This window comes from Papilio machaon, chromosome 15 (assembly GCF_912999745.1).
Source record: "Papilio machaon chromosome 15, ilPapMach1.1, whole genome shotgun sequence".
NCBI lineage: Eukaryota > Metazoa > Arthropoda > Insecta > Lepidoptera > Papilionidae > Papilio > Papilio machaon.
Genome location: NC_060000.1, coordinates 6,107,695 through 6,133,587, shown reverse-complemented (window position 1 = coordinate 6,133,587; position 25,893 = coordinate 6,107,695). Strand labels below are relative to the sequence as shown.

The following is a 25,893-nucleotide window of genomic DNA, read 5'->3' as shown; positions in this document are numbered from 1 at the left end:
ATAGATGGCGGTGTACGTTGATTCATCGATAAATCCTTCAATATTGTTTTACACCTAGGTTGTAAATACACCCAATAGATGGCACTGTGTTCTGTTTCTTAGAATATAAATTCTATTACTTTATTTCTCGTAATATTTATTTACACAATAAGTTTTTTCTTCCTCCGCGCGGACGGACTTATTAATAAATATATATATATACATCTATAAATACCCTGTCGCCCGCGACACCGTCTGCGCGCTTTTAAAAAACTAATAGGGGTATAAAAATAGATAGTAGCCGATTCTCAGACCTACTGAATCTAATATATAAAATTCTCGTGTCACAGTTTTCGTTCCCGTACTCCTCCGAAACGGCTTGACCGATTCTCATGACATTTTGTGAGCATATTCAGTAGGTCTGAGAATCGGCCAACATCTATTTCTCAATTTTTTTTTAACTGCGCGCGGACGGAGTCGCGGGCGACAGCTATATGCATATAAAATTTTCTAAAAAATCAGTCAAACCGTTTCGGAAGAGTATGGTCGAGAATTTTATATATATTTATATAAATTATCAAACATAGTCGATGTGCATGATAGTAGTATATTGTAGGAATCGAAAAATAGAGATAACAGTATGTTTTTGTCCAGGCGTATCAACGGTAGAAATCTAGTTACTTAAATATGAGTTATGCCAAATCATTTATCTATAAACTAACGTGACGGCTCAGTATAAATTCGAACCGAATTTAAAAAGTGTTTAGTCATTTAATAAACGGTGATCGGTGAACACTCCGAATTGAACCAAGATGACCGCCCAGTGGGAAGCAAAAAATAAAAACTGTTTAATCACTGGTGCCGCTTCAGGCCTAGGAGCAGCATATGCAGAAGCTTTATTGAAAGAAGGTGCAAAGGTAATTTCTAAAATATTTGCTAAGTCACAACCTTTGTGTAATTTCATATAATACAATATGTCATATTTCAAAAACCTTAAAACATCATCCGCTTATAGCAAAGTATCACTCTACACCTATTATGTAGAATCAGAAGCCTAATTCCAAATGCCATTACAAATTACAAACCTAAACTAACCCATACTTGAAAATGTTGTACGAGTCACAAATTCATGATCGGAATTAATATTATCTCGACGTAATAAACGAACCGGTCTCATCATGATTTGCAAAATATTATTCAGGGCCAGCGATTAGAGCTCTATACTATACTATCTAACAATGTTTACATTTTTGTGGTACATTTAACTAAGAAACTATTACTCTTTTAAATGTCGGCCTTGTCATAGTAATTTCAATTTATTTCTAGATGTAATCATCTTTTGTAAATCCTATTTAATAGTAAAAACAAAAAACTGTCAGCTGCATAAATATAGTGGCAGTCAAAATATCCAAATATATAGGAACACCTAAAGTGATCTTAAATCTAAAACTTTTAGTAAATAGCACAAAAATGTTTTGGCAAAGTGTCAAAGGAATTTAAGTATGAAGTATTTCAAAGTGTATCTCAAAGAAATAGAGATAGAGTTCATTTTCGTCTAATGTTACGATATTTTTGCATACTTTGGATGCTTAGTTACTATTGGCGCTATGTCTGTTATTATAATTATAGGCACTTTGAATGTACTCATATATTAGACGATGTTCGATGACGATGGTTGCTTCACTATATTTATATATTTATGCAGCTGACTGTACTTCGCTATCTATTAGAAAATTATATCAATACATAGTATAAAACAAAGTCGCTTTCGCTGTATGTCCGTATGTATGCTTAGATCTTTAAAACTACGCAACGGATTTTGACGCGGTTTTTTTTAATAGATAGAGTGATTCTTAAGGAAGGTTTGTATGTATAATAAACGCATAATATAGTAGAGAAACACTGATAAATTTAAAGGTTTCTAATGTGAACGCTGTGAACGTTGTGTATAAGGACATTCTGTAGTAGGTTTATTTTGCATTGCACCCGTGCGAAGCCGGGGCGGGTCGCTAGTAAGTAATAAAATATAATGTGTTCCATTGGGCCGATTGATCGATAGGCTGATCGCGGGAAACACCCATTTCATTTAGTATTAAACAATCTTGCATCAAAAAACCTAATCCTGGATCGGGCGCTGCCGGAGGCCAATTAGAAACTTGTTCTGTATTTTATAAACATCTAATACAACTATAATATGTGTTACAGAAAGTTGCAGTAGTTGATATCGATGAAAATACTGGACAAAACTTCGTCGCTAAACTAAATGAAACGTATAAAAATGCAGCTATATTTGTCAAATGCGATGTCAGTAAAGAATCGGAAATAGAAAATTGCTTTAAGACTGTAGTAAAGGAATTTGGAAGAGTGGACGTTTTGATAAACAACGCAGGTATTATGAGCGACTTGGAAACGACGTGGAGATTAGCAACTGATATCAACTACGTAAGAACCTGTTTACACTATTATTCAATGTGCAGATACATGTACGATTAAAGACGTTTATCTCCTACCCGTTTTGGCGAAACGTCTTTTGACAACAATAAAGCAATTATAGACAAGCAAGGATATCTTGCCCGATGACAGAAACTCTATTAAGTAGGTTAGTTCTGTCAAAAAAATATGTAAATTTGCCTAGAAAATGGCATAAAAGAAAAAAATATTACATGATAGCTACAGTACAAAAAAGGACCTTGTAACACTGTTAAGACAGTGACTGGAGGGCGGTAGTGAGCTATCATACATAATTTAGTTTGACTTACCCTACCGGGTCAGATATCCTTGTTGAAAACTTGTTGTATTTTAACAAAATTACATTTGCACCTGAGTAATTTGTATTCACTGATTGCTATCTCTTTTGTAGCTACCTAATGGTATCTTATACCATATTGGATTTAAATTCAAAAGTATCACTTTTACTCATTTGCAATAGTAATTATTGAATTTCATAAGATAGTACTATATCATAAGTTCTTACATTATGGACCTAAAGTGTGGTATTTTTTATAATCTTTTAATTACCACTCAAACTGAAATTCACTTGTTTGCATTTCTTTTCATTTAAAAACATTTCAGCAAGGACTAGTGTCATTCACATTGAAAGCGGTGAAGCATATGAGGAAGGACGAAGGGGGCGCCGGTGGGGTAATAGTTAACATTTCATCTACCGCGGGATTGAGTAAAGTAAACACATTCCCGATTTACTGCGGAAGTAAAGCAGCAGTCCGGTACTTCACTCAGAGTTTAGCAGTAAGTGAAATAAATTTTTAAAAAGCAAAAAAAAACGTAATGAGAGTAGTATAGTGTTGAAAAGGATGAATCCCTTTCACTTGAACAAGACCCTCGTAGATAACCATGATACATTGTTATCAGTAAGTTGTTTTTTTTTTCTAATATCTATAAAACACGATGGATAAAATACAACGAAAAGCGAGCTCTAATAATAGTGGCATTCACGATTATAACCTTAAAATTTTCAGTAATTTGCTAATCAAAAGCAATAAAAGTTACAATCTAATATTTCAGATGCCACCGTTCTTTGAGGATACGGGCATAAGAGTGATGGCTTTATGCCCGGGAGCCACCGCTACCAAATTGGTTGAAAACCTCGACAAAAAAGTCGTTGATATGAAAAATAGTAAAATGATGGAAGAATTATTCGGCAACGTTCACATTCAAAGGTTTGTAAACTATTCCTTGTTGCGCCCGAATGTTGGCAAAAACGTCTTGAACTTCATATATTTTTAATAAGGAGGAAAATGATAATTAGACAAGTACACACAATGAAAAGAGATAGAATAATACAGTAGAATAAATTTTGGTATCATTGCTAGTTCAAGGCGATGTAAAACTTCTAAACTAATATTTTATGGTTGCGTCGCCAGAATTGCGTTGCGGGCGCTGCATACATACACACAACCTTGAATCGTCGACGCCTGCGTCTTTTCGGTCAGTCCAAGCATAGGGACTACATGTCAACTAGTTTTACTCCGCCATTGTGTACGAAGGGCCTTAGACGTACTATAAATAAGATCATTATATTAATGAAAATGTAATTAAAAAATCTATGTAATTTTTATAATAATTATGCTGATTTCTTAATTTCTTATTTTTATCATCAGGCATCTCAATAAACTGATTTTTCTTCCCATTTTATTATTCAAGAAATATCGCTCTGCTTTAGGCCCACCGATATACTTCCCTGCTAATAATAAGGTTGCAGGTTCCACGATTAATCCTCGTCGAAACTATACTTATAGAGAATCCCAGAACTACTAGTGATCCAAAGGAATCTAGAAGTAGGATGCTAAGACAAACGAGGTTTTTTGTCTCATAAGTCAGCATATTAAGCTTTAACGTGCATCTTAATATTTCCAGTGTGGAATCCACGGTAGCTGTGATGCTTAAGATGCTAAAGGACGGCAACAACGGATCAATATGGCTCTCCAACAAAGACCAACCACCTTACGAACTGACATCGCACATTGACAAATTCTTTACTGATGTGGAAGAACTCGTGAGTCCGTGAGTTTATGAAACCAAATATCAGTTTAAAACATATTGTTATCCCTGTTTTATCAAAGATGACGGGGAAGAGTCAGGGATGATGATATGTTTTATACAGTCATTTTGGTCTCAGAAACCAGTAAGTAACTTTTATTACAAAACCTTAATAGTAGGGGAGCCCACGAGGCTAAATGGGGATTTACTCGAGCATCGTAGAGACCTATTGGGATGCAAAGCTTAGATGATAAGAAGAAAAAAATGTTATATGATATATACCTTTACATCAGTGGGGGAAGCGGCTATAGATTTTTAAAAATGTAAAAAAAAAAATTTTTATCGAGCGCGTCAGATTTTCTAAGGGAGTGTTAAGTGCACCAAAAAAAGCTCTTATTCACTAATCTGACGATTTCGATGGGACGCAAACTCGCGGTCATTTTTATAATGTGCAAAAAAATTCGCCATTTTGAAATACTCAAGCGCGTCAGATTAAGATATATATGGTTTATCTTGATGTTCTAAACGTACTGTCTCATAATCTGACGATTATGTAGAGGGATTCGCCTGATTTGACAAAAAAAAATAGAAAAACGGTTCGGCCTTATACATGGGCCCCATGTTTTGTGGAGGTACTTAACCGGGTACAAGGTATCCCCCTGTATATTAATCTGCCGTGCTTTAGGAAATCCCGAAATCCCCGCTTGGGCTCCCCTACTATAAGAATTATTATTATTGAAGAATGCTTATATGCAAAAAAAAATCATCGCTACAAATAAAAACTACAGTCAATGTTGCGGAAATAGAATAGAATTCAAATCTTTTTTATCTAATAAAATATTTTATACTGAATTTGATATGACTTTCTATTATTATATACCTACTAGCTGTCGCCCGCGACTCCGTCTGCGCGCAGTTAATAAGCTTATATGACACGTTCGTAGATTTACCATAGCAGCGCCATCTATTGATTACTTACTCAACCCAGTCGAATGGTATCGACATCTGTTAGAATCATTTGGAGTTAACAGATAATTGTGACTGTCAAATAATAACAGACAAATAATTAGCAATAAATTAAAATTACGACTATAATTTGAGATTTAAACTATCCTATCTCTCAAGTTGGATCGAACTGCACATGGTGTGCGAATTTTATTATAATCGGTTAAGTGGTTTAGGAGTCCATTGAGGACAAACATTGTGACACTAGATTTATATATATTAAGATTTATAAAAAGAACATGAGTAATTATCTTTACTTTGTCTGTGTTAATAAAACGTTTCCCAAATCTGCAAAAATCCCTTTTCACATTTATAAAGGTAGGGTTACACAAATAGTTTACGTCTATTTTATAAAGAGTATACGTCCAATTTCTGTCTCCACATCAAAGGGCCAAAACTGAAATTATACAATATATTACTATTCATGAAAACGAATATATATTCATAAAACGTCTCTTTCAGTCTGGCATTGTATAATTTGAAACATCTTTATATCAGAGAATAAAAAAACATCATACTTTTATGTATGTCCCAAAACGAATTTTCTTAAATTCGAAGGATCTTGATGAAATTTGGCACAGATTTAGAAACCTGGAAGAACACATAGGCTACTTTTATGTTTTTTATTTTTTTTAATTCCGCGCGGACGAAGTCGCAGGTGACAGCTAGTCATAAATAAATTGATACAAACGCTTTATAGATTCCGTTGAAAAAGAAACTTTATTTTTCCTTTGATATCGACGATTCAAAAGAACTAAAACAAGGCATTGTTAATGTACAGTTACAAAAAGGTACATTTAATATAAACGTATTCTTTGTCTTTGAATTTCAAAGCGAAAAAAGAGCATTTATTGTGAAACATGAATCGTTCACATCGATTGGCAGGCGACGTCTGCCATTGGTCGGTCGCCGTGACGTCACGTATCGACCCGCGCCCGGCCGCGCACGCATGCGCGTCCTCTCACGGCTCCCACGCCATTGGTTAAACCTAGACAATGTTTTGAAGCGATATATGAGTTTACAAATATGGCGTCAGCTGAAAATTTCACCAGTACTCTGGAATTTTCTATATTGATTTTTAAAATGGCAATTATACGAGTAATAACGCTAAGACAGAGAATAAAATAACCGAAGTTACATTTTGACAAATTAATTTTTATATTTTTTCACTTAACTTTAGTGGAAATGCTTTGGGTGGTTGTTAAAAATAGCAGCCGGTAACTAACTTGATATAGTTACAAATTAATTCAATAAACTACAGGAAATTCACAGGAAACCTTGTTACCGTAAAAGCTTTCTGTAATTGTAGCTTAACCAAATATCATACTTGCATATAAAAAGTTTGTTCTCTATTTTTCCAAGGAGATTGAAAGAGATGAATACAATTGTATTTCTGTACAAGTTTACCATTAAATTTTACAAAACATGTTTGCTTTAAAAAAAACGAGTGAGTCATCATTCATCAGATAACAACGAATACGGAAACTAACAATATCAAAGGCCGAATCATTATTTTCATTAACACCCGCACAATGTGATAATGACAAAGATTGGTGTCCTACATCCATTGTCAAACTGCCACTAATCTATATATATTAATAAAATTGGAGTATCTGTTTGTTATATCGAGGAAAAATCATATTTCGTACACATAATGTATTTGCGTAGAGGATAACGAAAAAATGTTTTTTTAATTTTTGTTCTGTGTGTTTATCTGTCCACAAGATCGCGTTTATTTCTGGTAATCTTAGAAACGACTGGGCCGATTTTGGCGGGACTTTGACGGGAAGGTAGCTGATGCACGCGGGCTTATTGTAGGCTTTTTTAATTCGAAATCAAGGGTATTAATAAAGTTCTCTCATTAAAAGAAGTCTAGAGAATATCTAAAAGCTAGCCGTTTAAAAAAAAAGGGTGCGGAATGAAAATCAATAATTTACAAAAATAAGCAGGATTAATAGAAATGAATATCTTCAAATGTCAATTACAAAAGGTCTTTAAACAATGAGAACGCGTGCTGAATACGTAAAATAAGAAGCAAGCTCTTTTGTTTCTGAATCAATGATTTTATAGGAGTTATAAAATTACTGTATTGACGTCACAACTTTGTACGCACAAGCGTCGGGAAAAATTCTGAATTGAGTTAAGTCTAATAATATTACCTATATGAAGGCAATAAATTCAATTTTTCAAAAGCCAGTTCTAATAAAAATCAAGCTATGAATATTAATGTAGGGCAGAGTAGGGTAATTTAAATATAAATTTTCTCTTCTCTATGTTTTACCTTTATTAAGTAAACTAGTTGTCGCCCGCAACTCCGACTACGTGGAATTAAAAAAAGAACTTCATTAGTAGCCTATGTGTTTTTCCAGACTATGTTTTACATCTAGGCCTAATTTCAGCGAGATCCATTTCGCCGTTAGATGGATATTTGTATGGATATACATCCAATCATTTGCATTTAAAATATTAGTAAGATAGGACAAGATTTTTCTTCTCCAGATATAGTAAAATACATACAAGATCAATAACAAAGTGAAAATTCCTCCAACTGATTTTGTTACAATATTTATACTTATTTGCTTACCGCAAAAAATATATTTAACTCCAGTAGATTATAAACGAATTTGGCTTGAATCCATAGTCCAGTCGAGTGACTTTATTAGTGCTTGGCACTGAACCCGTTTGTATTCAGTGATTCGTATTTAAATTTAGAACTATGTTTTGATATATTATTCACTAGTCATCAATAATCTAAAAATATTGATATTTTTTGTATCCTTTTACAACTACAACTTTACCATTAGTAATAAGCTTTATGAAAAAATCTTCCCTTTTTATAGTTACACGTCTAGACGCAAGACGGGTCTTCAACCTTTTCCTTGATTAGACCATAATCAACTGAGTTTTTTTAGCACTCTCTACATGTTAAATGAACTGAACAAAGAGCTCGCGATAGCACATGCATCTCGAATTTTCCTTCGATACCAAGATATTTGTTTTGTTGCAAACGAGACAAGTTAATTGAACGTGTTATTTCGCAACATTTATGTGTGCTTTGTGCGTTTTATGTGTTAATATTATTCCAGATCTTTCAGTCCTAAATACAATAGTATTATCAGAATATCCTTATTCTAATATTAAGGGATTTTTAAAGAAATTAAATTATATACTTGAAATACCCAAAATAATCACTTTAATACCGAAAAGCAAAATTTTATATTTACAAACAAGTCCGCAATATTTTGCATGTTTGTTGATTTGATTGCGTGACGCAAAATATTCAAAAGCTTGTTGTGAACAATTCCCTAGAGGTGAAAAATATATGGTGCGTACAATTTATATTTCAGCTTTTAATCTCTCTCTTGTGAACTGATAACACGTCTGAATAAAAAACTTATCCTCTTTTATAAGAACATTTTTAGTTAATAATAAAATAATATCTTTAAAAAAGCTCTACCATATTGTCTTTTAGAAAATCAAAGATCACATGACTCACATGGAAGATTACATCACTGTTATTGTGGATTTCTATATATATTATTGTACTCTTTGGTGGATTTCCACTGTCGAATGATGTCTACAAAAATCGAATATTGTTACTCGTATATCCGTGTTTGAAAATAGAATACGTTGGCTAACAATATGTTTAGACATACATGTTTGGACAATAGAGTTTCAGCAGTACAAGCCTACATTTAATGAAATATAGAACACGTAGACAAAGTTCACGAATTTATTTTTCTTTAAAACTGCTCTACTATAACAACATTTCCAGAGACACAGGAAAATGGAAGTAAGAAAATTCACCGAGACTTGCAACTTTATTTCTCTTACGTATCAAACGCTAGACGTGGAGCAAACACGTCCCCGGACGCTACGTTGACTTAGTTTATGTGCTTCAGCTACGACTACATGACGAAGCGAGTGAAATATGTAGGCAAGTCGGTCGATGCCCCCACACGGTATAACTTCGCTCTATACTACCAGTACATTCAGGTAATGAGTAGCAAAATCCCAGTAAAATTAAAACAGACTAATGGAAAAGTACAATACATGGATCTACAAAACTACATCGAATCTAATAACAAGATAAACAAAAAAAAAACAATTTTGTCAAGCTTTGATAAAAATCCATTTAAAAACTATATATAATTATATTTTAATAGCTCGAAGTAGTAGAACTAAGGGCGTATCTAATTTGAGGTAGTAAAAGTTTTCATAGTTCCGTGTAACTGAAATAAATTCCCATTAAACAAGTTCGATACAATAATTCCCGTTTGCATCTGATAGCGCGTTTCAGTCGACGCTTCATACATTTTTGATATCCCCCCTTTCGTCGCTCCGCACACTCCACCCCTTCATCCATCAGATCGCAGATCAGAGATACATTGCGAATTTAAAACGAAAGGAAAATATTTATCGTGATGATTTAAATGATATGTACCTAGCATATCAGATACGGTTATCGCGTACATTCATTATCACTGTGACACAGATAAAACCATTTATTATCAAAAAAAAAGTAAAATAAACACACACAGATTAAGCATACTATAAAACGAATAGTGAATTTTACTATTATATTTCCACAGGCGCTTAATACATAGTTGTTCAACTTGTATGGAACTAGGCGCCGGCTCGTCGGGCCCCGCGGCCAATCAACGTAAGCCATCATTTCCACTCCCCAACTTTAGAAACACGCAATTCAAACTATTACAGAAATTACCCGGACCATTTGTAGCATAGTATCACATGGGCTACCCCAACACTATGAAAATAATTAAATCTTATAGTATGATTTACGGTGGTAAGAAATTTAATTTAATTATATCAAATGAAAAGGTCATATAACAAGGTTACGTATGAAAAGTATACATAAATTATGTCCATTTCCTTACTCAGGTATACACGATACGTTTTCGGCACAAAATCCACATTCTGCAATTTTTTCCTTCCACTATTTTTTTGTACCTTAGGCACTACATCCGCGCGGATTTAAAAAAAATCTTAGTTCGTAGTAATGTGTTCTTTTAAACTATGTTCTATATCTATGACTAATTTCATCAAGATCGGTTGTTCCAGAGATACTTTCTATCAAACATCGTGAAACACTTTCAGCGCAGCATATGAAAGGAGATACAAAACGTGTATCTAAAAGTTTCGTTTTTAAACAAAACTAAAGACAGTTATATCTCTGGTCGCGTGATAAACATATAAAATAAAAACGATAACAAAAACCGAACAATTCCACTAAAAAATGAAGACAATAACGATAAAAGAATTCAACACAATCGATACGATGACCTACGACAAGAGCGAGTCACTCTTAAATATAAACAGAGTTCAATTTTCTGGAACAGGTCAAACATAAACCGATTGGCATGAGAATGCGTCAGCCGAGACAACCCACGCTCCCCTACTGACGCCCACGAACTTTATCGACTTTTTGCCAGGCTTATGCGGAGACATATCTAATAACAATATATTTTTATAATTTACCGCTTTATTCCAACTTCTCTCTAACAATGTAAGTAAGCTTATAGAGTGGATTTCTACTGCTGACATAAATACATGGACAAAAGCATAATACTATCTCTGTTTTTTTTTTTTTCAAAAAGAATGACAGGGATGACACTATGTTTTAGTACAGGTGTAACTGCAGTGGAAACTTACGGTAATAATGTTAGTTGCATAGCAGTGAGTCATACTGCATGTCTGCACTTGTGGGAAATGTTGAATGTAGGCAATGTTCGAGAAACAACCGAATTCTATCAGAGTAAATTGATAATGTGGAAAATGCAATTTTAAAAAATTAATCAAAGACATCCCTTTTTAAATTCAAATGTATGGAAAAGTATTTTTAATTCAAATTACTTAATTACCGTTTAAATGGGCGACAAAAAGCGAATGTTTGGATGTTCGTTTTTTATTACGTATTTCCAAAACAACTAAACGAGTCAGGCTGTAATTTCGCATAGATGTAGAACATAATCTGGAAGAACATATAAGCTACTTTTTATGTTTTTTTTTTAAATTCCACGCGGACAGAGTCGCTGGCAAAAGATAGTATTGTATAATATAAAAGTCCACACTCAAGTATTGCAGCATCAAACTCGATGCAACCCATTCTCCATTATCCTTATTCCTTGACCCGCTGACCTAAATTTCGTTGTATATACCTATGTAGGTGACCTTATAAGAAAATTGTTCTATAAAATATACCATTCAGAGTTACTTAAACAGAACTTGCTTACAAAGTATATGAATCTTTTACAGTACCTCCGAAATAAAACAACTTCTTCACTACCCTTACTTGATTCTTTTGCTCATTAGATCTTTTAGGCTTAAATAAATAAATAAATTGTATAATACAATGTTAATGTTTCTAACATAAAAAATGCGAATGTTTAAATGTCTACTAGACTAGCTTTTACCTGCGACTCCGTCCGCGCGGAATCAAAAATAGAAAACGGGGTAAAAATTATCCTATGTCCTTTTCCTGGTTCTAAGCTACCTGCCTACCTTTTTTCAGTCAAATCGATTCAGCCGTTCTTGAGTTATAAATAGTGTAACTAACACGACTTTCTTTTATATATATAGATATAGATGATGGATGGATGGATGTTTGTTACAGATTATCTCCCAAACGGCTGCATAGATCTCGATGACATTTAGTATAGATGTAGGACACAGTCTGGAAGTCTACATAGGCTACTAGTTTAGTTTTTTTTAATTCCGCGCGGACGGAGTTGCTGTCGACACAGCTACTTTATTTGTAAAATATGACTAAGCTGTAGATGACACACAGTCTACACTTTACGGCGCCATGCTGACGAGACTTTCAGCTTTCACAGTAACGATTGCGTCTAGAACAATAAACAATCCAAAAAGACCTATTTTATATGAAAACACTTTTCGTGGCATCGACCAAATGAGTAAAAATGAACAGTATTTATCGCGGGATTTACATTGGATTTCCTCTGCCGAGATACTTGTATTATCCATTCTGTTTGAGAAACTGAGATAGCGATATTTTTGAAACAAGTATTCCGGCAGTGAAAACCCACGGTAAATAAAACCAGCAAATATATAATTAGACAAATCCAACTAAACTTTTAACAGCTTTTCCAGCAGACATATATAGATACGTTCTTTATATTGATATCGTTTAAATACATTGAAAATAGCACAAAAAACTTCAGAGTTCAGGTAAGTAAAAGCTATCTTTAGCATACAAACGTTGAATCATAAACATGAATATAAAATCTTTTATCCTGGCAACCTTTTAACATCTTCCATTAAGGTAATGAATTTATAAGACCGTAATGATTTACTACCTCACATTAATTAATCTACGCCTTTACATTAAAAATTCATACACGTATAACATATCCCGCAGTATAAATCAAATACAATCTGTCACCACTAAACATCCCCACGGAGACTCGGAACCTACCCTAAGTCAGGGTTGATTAGGCCATAGTCAATTATATTGACATAGTGCGGGTTGGTCGACTTCACACTCCACATATCTTTGAATTTCTTCGCAGACATGTGCAGATTGTTTCGCAGTGTTTTCTTTCACTATAAGAACCTCGGATAAATTAGATACGAGTGATGAAAATGACTAATCTTATAAGACTTTTTCATTAGACATTTTTTTTTCTTTCATATGTTTCTCTCGTCAACAGTTCAAGAATTTTGAATTTAAATCTTAATGACGATATTCCACAAGGATGGATGACGCTGGCATAGCTGCCCGTGTGGCATTTCTCTAAGTGTGCGTCCATAGTACGATCCTAGCGCGGTTGCGACGACGGGCGCGAAGTATCATACATATGAAACGCGCCTTTGTGTCCATATTGTAGTGACTAAGGCGGAAGCCTAGTGCGACGGGACTGAGCGAGACAGCGCGCCTAAGTTTCAAACGTTTCTGTCCGCGCGTTTTGGCCCCACTACGGGCCTAGTCAGCGAGCGACCCAAAGCGCGGGTGGCGGAGGTAACAAACCAATTCAGTCTTGTCGCTCGGCGTATGCGCGTCTGTTTGTTTTGTTGGTCGTAAAATGGCGTTAGATACTGTAATGGCGAATTTTGTAGGGTATAATCTCAATTCTTCATATAAGTTAACAAATTCACCAGTTATTGCTCTTTTTTATTTATTTCGTGCACACCATCTCTAGTGTTCAACACTTCCCATGTCAGAATCGGAATGTCTAGTAAAAATAGCAAATGCTCGTCCATAATAGTTTACAACACCTGATATAAGTCAAAACGCTACAAGAGCTCGCGCCTTACTGTGGCCACCGCACGCCCCCGCTCGCCGCGCCCGCCTAGGCTCCAGTCACCGCGCTTTCAGTGTGGACGCACACTAAGGAACGTACGCAAAACGGTCTAAAGGAAGGTGCTAAAACTGCCAAGTATATTGCCCCTTATTTTTACACCCTCGCACAAAGATATAGCATAACTGAGCGATACGTCTGTGCAATTTATAACATGTTTTATTAAAGTGCTCCCCTCAGGTCGTAGGGCACATGACATCGCAATATAGACAAATTTAAACACATTTTCTCAACTTTATGTTGAAATACGTATTTTATAACGGACGGTTGGATATTATCGCATAACTTGAATAAATTGAAAAAGTAAATCGAACAACGCATTATCATATTATACATAGACAAGATAAAAGATTAGTTACGCGTTGATATATTCTTGCACTGTTTATCTATGTATTTTTTTATTTATCATTGTTATGTATTATTTACTGTTATTATAAAATATGTCATCGTGTAAACTATTATGTAAAGTGAGTATAGTGTCAAATTGGTTGTATACTGTAAGGATGCCATGCAGTTGTTTTTAATAAATAAATAAAAATGGTTTATTAAATTATTAAGTCAATCGTTCTTTTAAAAAATCAATAGATTACACTGTTATAATTACCTATATCTTATCGTGAATAAGGTAGACAGAGTAAAGACAATAAATGCTGTACGTATAAAGCAAGCCATATTCTGGTTAATTACTGTGGCGTAATTAGATACATTTTCAGTAACAGAAACTTCAACTAAAAGTACACTTCAATTGCATAATCTCAGCCACAAACTCACAATCCGGCGATATTTATAATTTTAGTACTTTCTTACTTAATACAGAATTTTTTTCTATTATTAACAATAAATAACTGAACAGTTCTCTTTCTTAAATTAATAATAATTAATATATTATACTAATAAATAACTATAACTGATTAAAGTACGAGTATTACTAAACATGGAAAAACATACAAAGAACAAACTCACATTAAACTAAGTCTAAATGTTATTGTTTATAATGTGTACCTTTGTGTTATTCAATTTAATAGGAAAAATAAGTCAATTCTGTCTTGTAATACGAAACCAATTAAAAGAAGCCATTTTAGACCGAAAATGGATTATTTCTGTTGCAATATTAATTTTTTCAGTTCACATTTCAAGGTAATAAGTTACACGTAATAAGGTACAATTTCACAGTTATAAAACAGTGTTAAAGTTTTAGTATAAAGTAATTAACTAACCGTAGGTTACTGAGACCAAAATGTCAGTTCAAAAATTATTGTTATATCTGTTTTGTCGAATACCAGGTTACTCCGAAAGTATTGCGAGAAAAAGTTTTCATGTATGTGAGACTGGCCGTTTCTCTGTTGTGAGCAACAAGCGACCAAACACAGCGCTACTGCTCCGTCACGATAAGGAGAGTACTTTTAAAGATGTAATAAAAATATATTTAACTACAGATTTTTTTTGTGTCGCAAAACTTTCTGATTGTCCCACGTATATTTTGGTCTCAGAAACCCACGGTAAGTAGTAATCTGTAACTGAAATATTACCTTAATTAAATTACAAGCACTTACCTTTTCTTAAATTGCCACGATCTATTGCCCACGAACCATCTATAACAAAAAATAAATAATTTATTCTGAAAGCTATATTTACAAGTGTGAAATATTATAGAATCATACTTGATCGAGATTATTTCTAACCGCGAAATATAACTGTCGTAGTACCAGAAGGATAAAAGGATAATTGGTGTTTTATTGACCTTTTTTTTCTTCAGAGAAGATGCAGATGGCAAAATTGTTGTGATACAGGTATCGACAGTAAAAACACAACAAATGATGTAACAAAATTACAGTTTGCTTAAAACCTCGTTGTCGTCTTTAACTTTTTCCACGCGATTAATATTTCACTTTTCTTAATACCTGGCTGATGTAAACGTTAGTAGAAAAAAAGAACATATAAGCAGTAAACGTCTAGGAACGTTGAGGGTGTCGTTGAATGCCTGAGAATAGCGCCGACGACTGCAACCTATGGGCGAATTTAGGTCGAGATTGACACCATCTTATAAAAGCTTGCTTGTGTGCGTTATTGGCTCGTAGACCAAGAGAAATTTGTAGACTAAATATAATATAATTCACTAAATATTTTTAACATTAATTAAATTTAATGTACCTGATCAAGAAGCTATCAGTTAGCCTTCACTTGCTCTGATGTTATTTATTCAGTCAATGCTATTTTTCAGTTTTGAACTCCGATAAGGCGCGACAAGATTGTATCAGTTTTACTTTATGAACAAAAAAATATAGCTAAAAATATTTGCTCTTTTATCTCACTCAGGTGAGGTCGTTACATAAGATTCAAATTGTAATGTTTTGGCTTAGTTTTTACGACTGGCCGCCTGCTAAATGTGAAGAAAACCAAATCATCAGTACTTTTATCACCTTGATGTTAATTTGAAGCGAAGAGAGAACATTCAAAGTAGAACAATCTTACTCAGTTTTTCAATTACATATTGAGTCAACGCATGTTGGTAATACCTATACACTATATCGCGCGCTATATTTAGCATTGTAGTTTTAACGTATATGAATCAGTACCAACGAATACTCGGTTTGACGTACCGACTAAATCAAACCAATATATATGGTAGCAATAGAGAAACAGATAGCTCAAACGGACAAGTTTCTGTAGTCCGATACACCGCGGCCTCATCGTCGTACGGCGAGTAATGATCTAATCCCCCATAGAAACAAAGCCGGTTATAAGAAAGATAAACAAGTTGCTTGTAAAAAAACATACTTATCATTGACAAACATAAAGTTTTGATTATTCATTATTATCTCAATACCCGAAGTTATCACTTGTATAAAAGAAGACTGTGTTCGTTTTAAATCGTCACTCGATAATTTGTGGTACAAGAAGATGGCTAATCTGATATCGCCGGAGGGAAAAACTTTTTTAGTGACAGGCGGAGCTTCTGGAATAGGAAAGCAATGCATTGAAACATTTCTTAGAGAAGGGGCCAAGGTAGGAATCTCGAAATTTAAATTCCTACTACAAATTGCATGGTTACTATCTCTCTCGTCATCATCAGCCCTTATCTGACCACTGCTGGACATATCCTTTCCCAACACCTATTCAAATAAGTAAAATAAATTAAATACATATATAGAAAATTAGAACTGAAGAAACAATACATTAACTAGGAATGTAGAAACGATTCTTGACTTAATTGATTTGATTACAGATAAGTACCCATTTTTTTTTTTTTTAATATAATAATATGAATAAAATCTGAGAAGTTTACATGGTCCTTAAATCTTTACACCAGTGAATGAAACAGAAAACAAGTCGGTTATTATTGTTTTAAAATTGGGCATACTCTGATTTTAGACAGCCGAATTACGTGACCTTCGCTCTCCCAGGGGTTATCAGCTTGTTTTTATTTTTTACAATATAAGGGAACAAACGAGGGCCGTCATATAAAGTTAAATGATAACCGACGACTATGAATATCAGCAACATTAATGAAATCTTAGATTCGTTTCCATATTACATTATACTTTCTTACAGGGCATTGCCATTTTGGATGTACAAGTCGCCGTAGGCCAGGAGCTCGCCAAACAATTAAACAAGACTTATCCTAATAAAGTTATATTCATTAAATGTGACGTTGGTGATGAGAAAGAAGTATCCGAAGCTTTTGAAAAAGTTCTCGGACACTTCAAGCAGTTAGATGTAGTTATGAATAATGCTGGAATAATGGTAGACAGTCCTACTGGATGGAGGAAAGCTTGTGACGTAAATTGGGTATGTTAAACTAAAATCTTTTCTATCTAGTTCCATAGAGTTTAATATTATATAACTTTTATTTAAAAATCTTACTAATATTATAAATGCGTAAGTTTAGTGCGGATGTATCTTAAAAGGTATCACCAGAAACCGCTCAACGAAACTTGATTAAATTTGACATAGATGTTGAACGTCGGCGCGGACGGAGTCGCGGGCGACAGCTATACATTATGTATTACATAAATGTTTTATTGACACCTACATTTTAATTCCAGCAAGGTCTTGTGTCCTGCACATTAAAGGGTCTTAAACATATGCGAAAAGACGAAGGTGGTGTCGGAGGGACTATCATAAATGTGTCTTCGATCGCAGCACTATATAAATTCCGCTTCCTTCCAATTTACAATGGATCCAAGATGGCCGTTCTCCACTTCAGTCAAAGTCTTGCAGTAAGTTACTTTATATGTATAGCAACTTGTGCCAATTTTCAAGAACTTTTTGCATAAAGTAGTATCTTTACAAACATTTTCAATCGATATCATTCTGAATGTAATATATGAATTGATAACATTATTCAGAAGTTACTTTTGAGCAATTGATTTTGCGATAAAATTATCTTCTGTTGAAAAATAAAGATAACATTATGTTTGTGTAAAGATGTTTCAATAATGTAAATTTTGTACCTACTACCATAGTATTTTCAATTCACTTTACCAAAAGAGAAGAAGTAAATTCTACAAATTTGCGAATTTTAAATTATCTTTTAAAGTAAATTTGTTTCCAGGGCGGACCGTTCTATGAGAAAACTGGAATAAGGATTTTGACAGTATGCTTTGGAGCGACCGAAACTGCACTTCTACAAGGCTTGGAAGATAGAACTCTGGATGATATAGGAGCTAAGGAAATACTTGTTGTTAATTCTCAGAAACATCAGAAGTAAGCACATTTTATTATTATAATTAAACTTGGTGCATCACCTTATAAAAGAGTCTATAATATCACTACAACAGATTAACTTAAAGTGCATACAGCTACATGATCATTGACGCATCTGTGATATAAGCCAGACTTTTTGCCTTGCGTCTTGCATGCTGGTCCTATGGCATGTTTTAAACAAAATCTCCCGCACCCATGCAAGTGCGATCAACTAGTGAAAAACGATTACAGTATGAGTGAACAGAAATCTCCCGCATTTCACATGCGGGCGCTAACAACTAATGAAAAACCACTATTACTATTTAATGTGATTGATTAATTGATCTTAAATTCAGTGTAAAACTGTTAGTTTAAGAGCACACAATGTTGACTTCAAACATATTATACCGATTTATACATGAGTAAAACTCCTGATACGTGTCATCATAACTCATAACTTTATGATATTGTTTCAGGGTTGAATCTGCCGCTGCAGGTGTTCTGAAGATGTTCAAGGAAGGTGCGAATGGCTCCATCTGGCTCTCAATCGATGACAAACCCGGCAAGGATATCACCCCACTTATCGATTCCGGGTTTAAAGAATTTGAAAAAGCATTTTTGTAAAAATATTACAGTTTATAAATATTATTTTAATAAATATTTTTAGCACACATATTACATAAAGAGTAGTATTTTCTCTATAAACAATATTTAAATATTAGTTTGCAGAACCAATCATCAGACGACATGTTAAAATATCACATTTTTCATTACTTTATTTCTCAATGTTCTCTTAATATTCTAAAGCAAATAGTAATCAAGATTGAAATTATAGAAGTTTGAGAAGACGGGCGTATCGCGGGAATAGAGTTTACAACGGAATAGGAATTACAAAGGGCTCGAAGTCAAGACGTAACACAAGACGAATGCAAATAATCTAATTAAGTAGGGAAAATAAGTATAGAAAGTAATCTAAAGTTAGAAAAAAAGCGTATAGTGTACAAATCGATTTAATATAAAATGTCTTACGTAAATTTTTACTATGGCTGATATTTATCCTAAATAAAATATAGTAAAACATGCCAAACCCATCTTATGACTATTAGTAGGTAGTCAAAAAAACATCGTCACTTAAGTATACCGCAGGTTTCAATTGGTTCCACTTGTACAAAAACATGTTGTTATTGCAGTATAATGTGTAGGGGGAATACACTAGAAACAATAACTTTGCACATCTAAAACGAAGTCAATTCTGGTGAAGGCAATTCACAAAGTGCGTTGACCTCTTGTAGTTACCCCAACTACAAACACCGTCGGAATCTAAGAACGACTGAGTAATCAAATGAGGGAAATAAAGTGGTAATAAGAAAATGACGAAACTTTTGCGATATTGTTTTACCATATAAACGAAAACTTTATTTTTATTCCAATTTATTCTACTAATTGCTAACTTTATAGCACAGACTTGAAAACATGATCCTCTATCTAGTAAATTTAAGTGAAAAATCTAAGTCAGAAAACTGAAATGAACAAACTAGCCACAGTTTACAAATCATATTATTGTCCCTGTTTTTTCAGACATTGAGAAGGATGACTACCGCTTATTTTTCTATAGAGCAAGCTCTACTCCTCTCTCTTGTGCCATTCTCTTGATTTCTTGATACAACACAATTTCTGCTTTCTCTTGTTGCATATGAGTTATACTTGTGGTATATAATTGTGGTTATAAGATCATTGAGTCTTATCAGATGTCCTAACATCTTCCCTCCCCTGTTCTCTATTCTTTTTAATATTTTTCCTTCTTCTCTTCAAACTTAAATCCTCTAAACAATGTTAGAGACGTCAACAATAGCATAATTTAAATATCAGTTACGGAATTTCCCTTATAGAATAGATCCCCATAGTACATTGACCTACGAAGTTAGAATCGCGTGCGGCGCCATTTTGCTGCGATACCCATCGTATATGTACTCCATGATTAAAACACTAGGAAAAAATAGTCATAATACTCATGTTGTCATTAGAATCAAGTGACTTACATGAATAAATATTTACTTAATGTTATATCAATTGTATAAAAATTTATTTTAAGTAATATTTTTTTTATAATTAATAATCTAATACTTGAGCACAATCCAGTTTAGCAGTGTGGTGAAAATATCGACGCATCCACCGAATAACCCCGTAATAGGAAAAATTAAATTTTTTCAAGAGAAGCAAAAAACCGTATTTCTTTATATAATAACTTCATCAATAATTATTGTACAAAAATCTTTTAGATATTAAAACAAAGCTTAGCAAAAAAAAGCAAATTTTTATAGCTTCATTGTATTTTCATTCATGTATTCCGGGCGTATTCTGTGCTATGAAGGAAAAATGATAATACCGGGAAAAAAAAAGCTGTATCAATAATGACTTTTTATCTCCGTAATTAACATTAAGAAAAATATAAAATAAAATCACAATGTGTAATAGGACCTTTAGATGCCGAATTCGACGGAAAAGCAAGAACCTGGTAAGACTGCATTACAGGATTATTTGATGGGGGTGTCGATATGATACACACTATTTTTAAGGGCCTAGTGACTGTACTTTTATTGATGATGAGGATGTTTGTAAGTTCCTAAAAAATCCTTTGAATATAGCAAAGAGAATCAAATATAATATGTAGTTACAGAGGGAACATAAGCAGCATTTTCCGACATTTAGAGAAATGGCAAATAGATGACTTAAAATAATATAATTTGGTGACGTAAAAAAATATGGTATCTGAAATACATCTTACTAATATTTTAATGCGAATACTTAGATGGTTGTTTTTTTGAAGGTATCTCCAGAATGGCTGCATGTAACTCGCTGAAATTTGGCATTGATGTAGAATATAGTCCGGAAGAACTCATAAGCTACTAATTAGTTTTTTTTTTAATTTGCGTGGACAGAGTCACAGCTTGTACACAATAAATGTTATAAAGACATTGAAAATATCCATAATCATACCTTTATGTGGCTTTTGTATGTATGTTACATATATGTATATTATCTATATATATAAAAGAAAGTTGTGTTAGTTACACTATATATAACTCAAGAACGGCTGAATCGATTTGACTGAAAATTGATAGGGAGGTAGCTTAGGACCAGGAAACGGACATAGGATAATATTTACCCCGTTTTTTATTTTTTATTCCGCGCGGACGGAGTCGCGGGTAAAAGCTAGTCTATATATATAAAAGAAAGTCGTGTTAGTTACACTATTTATAACTCAAGAACGGCTGAATCGATTTGACTGAAAATTGGTGGGCAGGTAGCTTAGAACCAGGAAACAGACATAGGATAATTTTTACCCCGTTTTCTATTTTTTATTCCGCGCGGACGGAGTCGCGGGTAAAAGCTAGTATATTATAAAATACTTTTATTTAACAGAGGGAGTTTATTACAATTTTGGCAAATGTTTTTATTACATGCCAATACAACAGCATGGTTTTGGTCTTTGTCAAACTTGACAACTTAGATTGAGAACCAGAGATTTACGCGTTTGGGCAGAAAATTTTAGTTCATGATGTCTGGTCTTTATATTCTTAAATGTCTTTGGAATAAATCAATAAAGGCAACAAGCAAAGACAAACAGATTAAGTTAAAGAATCATTATATTTTATGGTTTATAAATTTTTTATGTGGGCACTGGTTTTTTTATACTTGAAAGAAATATAAACCATTTTCATTAAAAGCACACTAAAAATATTTACAAATATTTTCTTTGTCTAAGTAGCAATAGCCTCGACCTCATAAATACTAATCGTTAATAAGAGATACAAAATATTCTCTTTAGAAAAAAACTACCCGTAGCCCATCAATACTTAATCAATAAACCTTAATTAAAGTTCGTTTACTTTTAATCCAAGGGCTTTTAGCCTGTAACAGTGAAAAACATCCATAGCTGCTCTAGAACTATTCACTGAAAAATCAATAACACTACGACAAGTTCACGAACCGCCCTATAAGAAATGAAATATGAATGGATAACTTACATATGACTTCACAGAAGAGCGAAGAATATCTCGTAGGTAAACGTAAACCACAAATCAATATTTTTACAAGAACGCAAAAGTAAATAATTATTTATTTATTTCTCATCACTAGCCCGAAACACTACTTCGCCAATAAAAATATGATTTGACGTTTGACATTTTGCAATTTTGCAAGTAAATTACGTTTCATTTCACTAAAACAATTTTCTGAAATTAAATGAAAATATCGTATACAATATTTATATCATGTTTGATCAAATTAAATATCACTTTTCAACAATTTCTTACCGATTTTATGGAAAATGACAAACAGGGTGATCAATCTCTTGCAATATTACCATTTATTCCAAACTTATTCCTTAACTGCTTTCTCTATTTTTATCTCACGTTAAATATCGTTATTTATTTTCATAATCACTTAAAATTTTTCTTTGGCAAAAGAGCAAGCTGTGCACCAAAAAACATGAACCAGGCCAGTTCTACTGCCCTGGCACAATGTAAATCAGAAATTAAGATTCAGCAACAACCTACTTGTGGCATATGGTCAACTTATGGATTATTAAATGTTTGGAACTCTGAGGATTAATTAGATTGAGGAAATGTTTTTATTAAATAAAAACAACACCAAGAAAAAAACACAATAGCTACAAATATCCATGTATTAAGATTAGCAACTTAGACAAAATAATATAAGGCGTTTCCTGGAATCTACAACAAGCACTTTGTGGTTGTCGTTTACATATGCCTAATTCATAATTATATTCTAAAGGTTTAACCAAAATGCTGAGATTAAATGAAGTGCGATTTCTGTAAACATTTCACTTTGAAGCATTTTCATATCTGGCAGAAATGTCTTGCCAGTTTGCGACGTCGAATATTGCTTTAACATAATCTGCGCGCACATTTTTATATTGAAGATAATAGGCATGTTCCCACACGTCAATACCAAAGAGAGGCACAAGTCCTGAAAAAAAAGTGTTTCATTTTATCTCTTTTAAACTAAAGGCATTATTAATAACCAGATATCCTTAAACTTACATCAACAACAAAACTATTTAATTATTATAATTTCGGGACCGCATTTCAATAAAACATTTTGCATATTATCTATCAACTGGTTGGTTGGTTTAGAAAAGTCATAACTGAAATTGAGTCATACTTTTGTTTGGTAAACTGTAAACTACGATGCACAATATGCTTGACAAATCTATACTAATTATAAAGAAGAAAGATTTGATTGTTTGTTTGCATTGAATAGGCTCTGAATTACCAAATTTCTTGGAAAAAGTCATTCACTGTTAGGAAGCTATACTATCCTTGTATTAAATAGATATAATTTATTAAAAGGTTTTTTTAAATTCTGAGTAGATGAATTCACAAACAACTGCTAGTTCTTTATATGAATGTTGAAACTAAAGGAAAATTGTAAAAAAAAAGCATATATTTTTTGTTAGTAACAACAAAATCTTTTTTTAATGCAATTTGTATTGAAATACATAAGAGTATTATGTACATTTTAAATGAAGTGAAGCTTGTAAAAAAATTGTTTAAAAAGAGGCAAACAAATTTTTATGTTACATAAGCCTCAACCTTGAAGTGACCAACTTTTAATAAACCTACTTGAATATTTTATGTTATGTAATATAACACATTTGCATTGTACACAATACCTGTAGTTGCCTGCAATGGATCTTGATTCTGGCATGTAGCAATCTGTAATTTCTTCATTTGCTTATTGTATCCGAGCCAGCCCCAGCCGGAGCCCTGCACACCAACGGAAGCTGCTGCAAGTTGGTTCTTCATGTTCTCCAATGATCCAAAATCCCTTGAAAATGTTAAATATAACATGTAATTAACAAGAAAGAGTAAAACTTTAATTTCAAATTATTTTATGATAAAACATTTAGCTATTTAATAATTTACTGTAAATTATATCTAAAATAATGAAATTCTAAGTTTAACTATAAATTAGTAGCAATTTGATCTATGAATATACTTCTACATTTCTCAACAATATAAATTTAAGATTAACTTTGGAGATTATAAACAATGCAAATTAGACATGTATAGACATTTTGTAATATAAAATAATATAATTACTTTTCAATTGCTTTGACCAGCACATCAGAGGGTTTACTGGACTTTGGAGAGAGATTCTGCCAGAAAATTGTGTGGTTGATGTGACCACCGCCATTAAATTTCAAGGCAGGTGCCAAACTGATTACAGTGTCAATGTCACCTAAAAAGTTTAAAATTAATTTACATACATATTATATTACTATTATGTAAATACTTCCTCTAGAAATTAACTATGTTACTTAGTTACTAATACAAATAACAGCTCTATTGATTAAATAAATGGTAATAAGTACATCTACTTGGTAATAGTACTTGTACATAGGATAATATAAATATTTACTGCACAACAGCTTTCAAAAAGGCACAGGAAGGTTCTGTCTTGCAAGGAGAGAGATTGCACCACAATATTGAATGGTTCAAGTGCCCTCCTCCATTAAACTTTACAGCACTTAAAAGTGATATCATTGTGCTTGTTTCTGCTGCTGTCAAATAAAAAAAATACCTAAACTCATATTTGAAGTATATTACAATAATCTGGAATGTACAATTTACCTTTTGTTTGTGCCTGAACAAGTTTTTCCTCTGCTACGTTTAAGTTGTTTATGTACGTAGCATGGTGCTTGCTGTGATGAAGGCTCATAATTTCCCGGCTGATTACCGGCTCCAATGCACTGTACTCATAAGGCAGCTCCGGTAATGTATGTTTTAGACGGGTAGCACCCGCAGCGCGACTGCAATTGAAATAATAACAATTAAGAAAACACATCAACAACAAAATTGAGTAGAATTAAACCTAGGCTAATTATGTTTGTTATTAATTATTGAAAAATATTTATAAAAACAAAATATACATTAAATTTCCAAAATTGCGTGTCGCCAACATATTGCAACGATGTTTAAAGAACGGCCGGTGCAAAATATATGCGCTTCAACCTTCAATGTTGAACGTTATGCAATCGAAGAAAAGTCAAATGAAAATATTGTATGAGGGAAAAAGTCACAAAGTGTCATGAAGACATTTCCTATGACTTTGACATATAAGTTAGCCGAGACGACAAACTCTAGTCTTTGATTAAAAACTGCTTTTAACATGTTACATTTTTCCGTTAATGAAAAATTTTAAGGTGTTTTTATTAACTTTCCTGTGATGAAATATTAGAAACTGTTAACATTTTTGAGTATTTCAAATTATGTGGAAAAAAATATGTAGTCGTCTGAAACACTGATGTTTACACTTTATCCTTAAGTGTTTAACAGTATTAGCTTGTATGCAGCAGTGA

At 33.2% G+C, this 25,893-nt stretch overlaps 4 protein-coding genes across 4 annotated transcripts in view; 2 read left to right on the top strand and 2 right to left on the bottom strand.

The window, feature by feature from the left end:
- The window catches only part of LOC106710217 (kinesin-like protein unc-104), an 80,258-nt gene extending 57,567 nt beyond the window's left edge, over nt 1–22,691 (bottom strand). The window contains exons 1-2 of the mRNA XM_045681298.1: nt 22,535–22,691; nt 15,374–15,412 (exon numbers count right to left, since the gene is read on the bottom strand). The gene's annotated coding sequence lies outside the window, so the exon portion shown is untranslated. The remainder of the gene's footprint in view (nt 1–15,373; nt 15,413–22,534) is intronic.
- Nucleotides 622–5,328, top strand: LOC106710250 (15-hydroxyprostaglandin dehydrogenase [NAD(+)]). Its single transcript, XM_014502254.2, has 5 exons — nt 622–896; nt 2,185–2,421; nt 3,052–3,225; nt 3,502–3,656; nt 4,354–5,328. Exons 1-5 carry the CDS (start codon nt 792–794, stop codon nt 4,502–4,504), a joined length of 822 nt encoding a protein of 273 aa, XP_014357740.2. The 5' UTR covers nt 622–791; the 3' UTR covers nt 4,505–5,328.
- LOC106710252 (15-hydroxyprostaglandin dehydrogenase [NAD(+)]) lies at nt 16,552–20,091 on the top strand. The gene is made up of 5 exons (XM_014502257.2): nt 16,552–16,826; nt 17,373–17,609; nt 17,867–18,040; nt 18,376–18,527; nt 18,983–20,091. Exons 1-5 carry the CDS (start codon nt 16,722–16,724, stop codon nt 19,128–19,130), a joined length of 816 nt encoding a protein of 271 aa, XP_014357743.2. The 5' UTR covers nt 16,552–16,721; the 3' UTR covers nt 19,131–20,091.
- A 494-nt stretch (nt 22,692–23,185) lies between the features above and the next one.
- On the bottom strand, nt 23,186–25,612 carry LOC106710231 (superoxide dismutase [Mn], mitochondrial). Its single transcript, XM_014502235.2, has 5 exons — nt 25,465–25,612; nt 25,166–25,344; nt 24,635–24,773; nt 24,205–24,359; nt 23,186–23,498 (listed from the first exon to the last, which is right to left on the bottom strand). Exons 1-5 carry the CDS (start codon nt 25,494–25,496, stop codon nt 23,353–23,355), a joined length of 651 nt encoding a protein of 216 aa, XP_014357721.2. The 5' UTR covers nt 25,497–25,612; the 3' UTR covers nt 23,186–23,352.
- Between the last annotated feature and the right edge of the window lie 281 nt (nt 25,613–25,893).

Bases quoted from the DNA above. Each gene is read 5' to 3' on its own strand.
- LOC106710250 (XM_014502254.2), top strand. From the start codon at position 792: ATGACCGCCCAGTGGGAAGCAAAAAATAAAAACTGTTTAATCACTGGT. The intron at 897-2,184 runs GTAATTTCTAAA...TATGTGTTACAG, and splicing joins TATTGAAAGAAGGTGCAAAG to AAAGTTGCAGTAGTTGATAT. The intron at 3,657-4,353 runs GTTTGTAAACTA...TAATATTTCCAG, and splicing joins GGCAACGTTCACATTCAAAG to TGTGGAATCCACGGTAGCTG.
- LOC106710231 (XM_014502235.2), bottom strand. From the start codon at position 25,496: ATGTTGGCGACACGCAATTTTGGAAATTTAAT. The intron at 25,345-25,464 runs GTATATTTTGTT...TTTCAATTGCAG, and splicing joins CGCAATTTTGGAAATTTAAT to TCGCGCTGCGGGTGCTACCC. The intron at 24,774-25,165 runs GTAAATTGTACA...TAAACTTTTTAG, and splicing joins TGTTCAGGCACAAACAAAAG to GTGACATTGACACTGTAATC.
- LOC106710252 (XM_014502257.2), top strand. From the start codon at position 16,722: ATGGCTAATCTGATATCGCCGGAGGGAAAAACTTTTTTAGTGACAGGC. The intron at 16,827-17,372 runs GTAGGAATCTCG...ACTTTCTTACAG, and splicing joins TTCTTAGAGAAGGGGCCAAG to GGCATTGCCATTTTGGATGT. The intron at 18,528-18,982 runs GTAAGCACATTT...ATATTGTTTCAG, and splicing joins AATTCTCAGAAACATCAGAA to GGTTGAATCTGCCGCTGCAG.